Source organism: Penaeus japonicus, unplaced genomic scaffold (genome assembly GCF_977035675.1).
Source record: "Penaeus japonicus unplaced genomic scaffold, GWHDUDI00000001_assembly GWHDUDI00000005, whole genome shotgun sequence".
Taxonomy (NCBI): Eukaryota; Metazoa; Arthropoda; class Malacostraca; order Decapoda; family Penaeidae; genus Penaeus; species Penaeus japonicus.
Window position 1 is genome coordinate 3,073,944 of NW_028234407.1, and position 5,000 is coordinate 3,078,943.

Here is a 5,000-nt window from a genome sequence, read left to right on the forward strand (position 1 = left end):
ACCAGTTTATTCATCCATTCTTCATTCCCCTTTTCTCACCCGGTTCGACGTCGCCTCTCCTCTCCTTCCAGAACGGACCCCCGCCCCCCTTTATCCGTTCATTCACCTATTCTTCATTCCCCTTTATCCGTTTACTTATCCATTATCCATTCTCCTTTCCCAGTTCATTCATCCATTCTCCCTTCCCGCCCTCTCCCCTTCATCCGTCCATTCATCCATTCTTCATTCCCCTTTACCAGCTCATTCACCTATTCTTCATTCTCTTTCATCCGTCCATTCTCCATTCCCCATCATCCGTCCATTCATCCATTCCACTCTCCCACTTCACTCATCCATTCTCTATTCCCCTTCATCCGTCCATTCATCCATTCATCCATTCCCAATTCATTCATCCTTTCCCCTTTATCCCTTTATTCATCCATTCTCCCCCCCGCCCTCTCCTTGCAGGACGGACCCCCACGACGCCTTCTTCTACGTGGAGGCCGCCTGCAACGCGTGGTTCACCTTCGAGATCTTGATGCGCTTCGTCGTCACGCCCACGAAGCTCGAGTTTGTCAAGAACACGATCAACATCATTGACTTTGTTGCCACGCTTAGCTTCTATATGGATATCATCCTTAACCAGACGCAGTTTGCTGGGAGAGGTGGGTTTGGGTTGGGTTGTGGTTGGGTTGTGGTTGGTTGTGGTTGATTTTTGGTTGGGTGTGTGTGTGTTTTTTTTTTTTTTTTTTTTTTTTTTTTTTTTTTTTTTTTTAGGGGTGGGGGCGTGTTTCGGCTTTGGGTGTGTGGGTGGGGGGGTTGTTTGTTTGTTTTTTGTTTTGGTTTGGTTTGTTTGTTTGTGGTTGGATGTTTTTTTCTGTTTATTTTTAGAGGTGGGGGCGTGTCTGGGTTTTGTGTGTGTGGACGTAAGGGTGGGGGATGTTTGTTGTTTTTGTGGGTAGGTTGGTTTGGGTGGGTTTTTGTTGTGTGTGTGTGTGTGTGTGAGGATGCGTATGTGTAACTCATTGTGGGTGTGTGTATCTGTGTATTTGTGTGCTTGTTTATACTCATATATGCTCCCCTGCCAGATACAAATCAAAATAAAATCTGCCACATTGCCTCATACAACCACATTGCAACTATACCATCTAATAACACCAATAATCTCCTCCTCCCCTTCCCCCACCCCCAAACCCACCTACCCCCTCCCACCCCTACCCATCCTCACCTACCCCCAAACCCAATCCCCCTCCCCCCCACTCCCACCTACCCCCATCCCCCCACCCTTCCACCCCCTACTCCCCCCCAAACCCACTCACTTCCCCCCAACCCACTCCCCCCCACCTATCCCCAAACCCACCTACCCCCATCCCCCCACCCTTCCACCCCCTACTCCCCCCCAAACACAATCCCCAAACCCACACCCCCCACACTCTCCTCACCCCCCCCTCCTCCCCACCTCCAATCCCCCCAACAACCAGAGGACAACGCGGGGAAAGCAGCCGAGGTCATCGAGTTCTTCAGCATCATCCGAATCCTGCGACTCTTCAAGCTCACCAGACACTCCGGCGGTCTCAAGATCCTCATCCACACGTTCAAGGCGTCGGCCAAGGAACTTACTTTGCTGGTGTTCTTCCTCGTTCTGGGCATCGTCATCTTCGCTAGTTTAGTCTACTACGCGGAGAGGTTACAGGTAGGTTGGGTAGGAGGGAGAGAGAGAAAGGGAGAGAGAGAGAAAGAGAGTTATGGGTAGGTTAGGTTAGGTAGGTAGGGGAGAGAAAGAGAGTTACAGGTAGGTAGGTAGGAAGGAGAGAGAGAAAGAGGGAGAGAAAGAGAGTTACAGGTAGGTAGGTAGGAGGGAGAGAGAGAAAGAGAGAGAGAAAGAGAGTTACAGGTAGGTTAGGTAGGAGGGAGAGAGAGAAAGAGAGAGAGAGAGAGTTACAGATAGGTAGGTAGGAGGGAGAGAGAGAAAGAGAGTTACAGGTAGGTTAGGTAGGTAGGAGAGAGAGAAAGAGAGTTACAAGTAGGAGGGAGAGACAGAAAGAGAGAGAAAGAGAGTTACATGTAGGTAGGTAGGTAGGAGAGAGAGAAAGAGAGAGAGAAAGAGAAGTACAGGTAGGAGGGAGAGAGAGAAAGAGAGTAACATGTAGGTAGGTAGGTTAGGTTAGGTTAGGTAGGTAGGTAGGAGAGAGAGAAAGAGAGTTACAGGTAGGTAGGTAGATTAGGTTAGGTTAGGTTAGGTAGGAGAGAGAGAGAAAGAGAGAGAGAAAGGAAGGAAGAGAAGAGAAGGAAGAACTGGGAATAGAAGGGGATGGATTATGACAGCGTGTGATACTGGGCGTTCTTCATTCTTCTATCGTCATTGGGAAATATGTCATTATAGAATAATCAATGGAACTCATCATTTGCATATCTTGCGACGTGGAATTCTCCATTCTCTTCCGTGTGTCTCTATTCTCTATTAAGGGAGGATAGATAATCTGATATTGTTTTGTATACACAGTGGAATGGAAGGTGTGAAAGGGGGGGGGTAGATTTGTTTTGGAGGGGGAAACGAACCTAAAGCGGTGTTGATTTTGATAAGTGTGGATAAAGGCATAAATGAGAGTGAATTACTTCACAGTGCAATAGCATTATTATTATTATTGTTGTTATTATCATTATTATCATTATCATTATTATCATTATTACTATTATTATTTTATTATTGTTATTATTATTATTACTATCATTATCCTCATCGTTATTATCATCATTGTTGTTATTATTAGTAGTAGTATTATCAGTATTATAATTGTCATTGCTATAATTATTATCATTATTGTCGTCATTATTAAATTCATTGGCTTCAACATTATCATCTTTCTTTTATTGTTGTTGATATAATTTGACTCTTATCATCATTTTTATTAATGATACGAAAATCTGCAACAATTTGATCTATGTTCCTTATCATGAATCAGAATTTCAACGGTAATGATAAATGCTAATGAACATCCTGTCAAAAAAAAAAAAAAAAAAAAAAAAAAAAAAAAAAAAAAAAAAAAATATACATATAATATATATATATATATATATATATATATATATATATATATATATATATATATATTACATACATATAATAAAGAGAAACATTTTTTATCATATACATGAATAAATTAAATGAAAAAACAACAACTGAAAGCATGGCTCTTCACTCTTCATATAGAATATCATTTCAAATATACAAATCTCTATAATCTAATCCAATGACCCTCAAAATACTGATATCAAAATAAAATACTTTATTGCCTCATTTCGATGATTTATCTGCTAACGTGTTATCTGTGTCAGTATATTTATTTATTATTATTATTTTTTTTTTAGGTGTCTGTTTATCTCTCTATGTCTCTGTCTCTGTTTTTTTTTTCTGTTTCTTTCTTTCTTTTATTTGTACCTTTCGCTCTTTCTTTCTTTTTTTCTTTCACTCTTCTCGGTTTCCCTGTATTTCTCTCTCTCTTTCTCTCTTTCTCTCTCTCTCTCTCTCATTCTTTCTCTTCTTTATTTTCCCTTTTACCCATATATACATATTTCTTTTCACTGTTCATTCATTTGTAATTTAAATCATGTACATTAATGTTTACACATTTATTTTTTTCTCCCCCTCTCTCCCTCTCCATCCTTCCATCTCCCCCTCACCCCCTCTCCATGTTTTCCTTCTCCCCCTCCACCTTATCCCCTCTCCACCTCCGTCTCCCTCTCCATCTCCGTCCTTTTTTCTCTCCCTCTCCATCCTATTCCCTCTCCCTCTCCCTCTCCGTCTCCCTATTCCTCTTCCCTCCCTCCCCCTCCCCTCCCCCTCTCCACTCCCATCTCTCCCTCCCTCTCTCTCTCTCCCATCTCTCCTCCCCCTCTCCCTCTCCATCTTATTCTCTCTCCCTCTCCCTCCCCCTCTCCCCTTCTCCTCTCCCATCTCTCCCTTTCCCTCTCCCTCCCCCTTCTCCTCCTCTCTCCTCCCCTCCTCCCTCTCCCCCTCTCCCTCTCCTCCCCTCCTCCCCTCCCCCTCTCCTCCCCTCTCCTCCCCTCTCTCGCCTCCTCTCTCCCCTCCCATCTCTCATCCCTCCCTCTCTCCTCTCCTCCCTCTCCCTCCCCCTCTCCCTCCCATCTCTCCCCCTCCCATCTCCCTCCCTCCCTCTCCCCCTCTCCCTCCCATCTCTCCCCCCCTCCCCCTCTCCCTATCCCTCCCCCTTCCCCTCCCCTCCTCCCCCTCTCCCTCTCCCTCTCCCTCTCCCTCTCCCATCTCCCCCTCCCCCTCCCCATCTCTCCCCCCCCCTCTCCCCTTCTCACAGGCCAACCCTCACAACGATTTCAAGAGCATACCCGAAGGCCTATGGTGGGCTATTGTGACCATGACTACCGTCGGCTACGGGGATATGGTGCCCAGGACGTACGTGGGTATGGTGGTGGGCGCCCTCTGTGCCATCGCGGGCGTGCTCACCATCTCGCTCCCCGTGCCCGTTATAGTGTCCAATTTCTCCATGTTTTATAGCCATACGCAGGTAAGTTGATTTCGGGGTGAAGGCGATGGTGCTTATAGTGATAGGTAGGATGTATGCTTGTATGGTGTGTGAGTGTGTGTGTGTGTGTGTGTGTGTGTGTGTGAGTGTGGATTTATACATGTATCTAGGTGTGAGTGTATGTACTGTGTGTATGTATGTATGTGTGTATGTGGGTTTGTGTATTTGTGTGTTTGCGTGTGTGTGTATGTGTGTATGTGTGTTTGTGTGTGTGTGTATGTGTGTATGTATGCGTATTTATACGTATATATAGATATACACATAAATAGATAGATAGATAAATACATCTAGCGTACAGAAAAAAATATATAGATAAATAGACCGACATACAGATATATAGATAGACAGATATAGATAGATATCCATATATACGTATCCATAACAAAAAAAAAAAAAAAAAAAAAAAATACAATATAGTGCAAAGTCATATTCCACTTGCAAGTGAAGCGGCAGAATTCCATT

General features: G+C 44.2%; 1 protein-coding gene across 1 annotated transcript in view; it reads left to right on the forward strand.

The window, feature by feature from the left end:
• Positions 1–5,000, forward strand: part of LOC122258604 (potassium voltage-gated channel protein Shaw) — a gene marked incomplete in the record, with an annotated part of 68,423 nt that overhangs the window by 46,189 nt on the left and 17,234 nt on the right. The window contains 3 exon segments of the mRNA XM_086536810.1: positions 448–644; positions 1,461–1,672; positions 4,311–4,520. Coding sequence (XP_086392936.1) covers positions 448–644; positions 1,461–1,672; positions 4,311–4,520 — 619 coding nt within the window.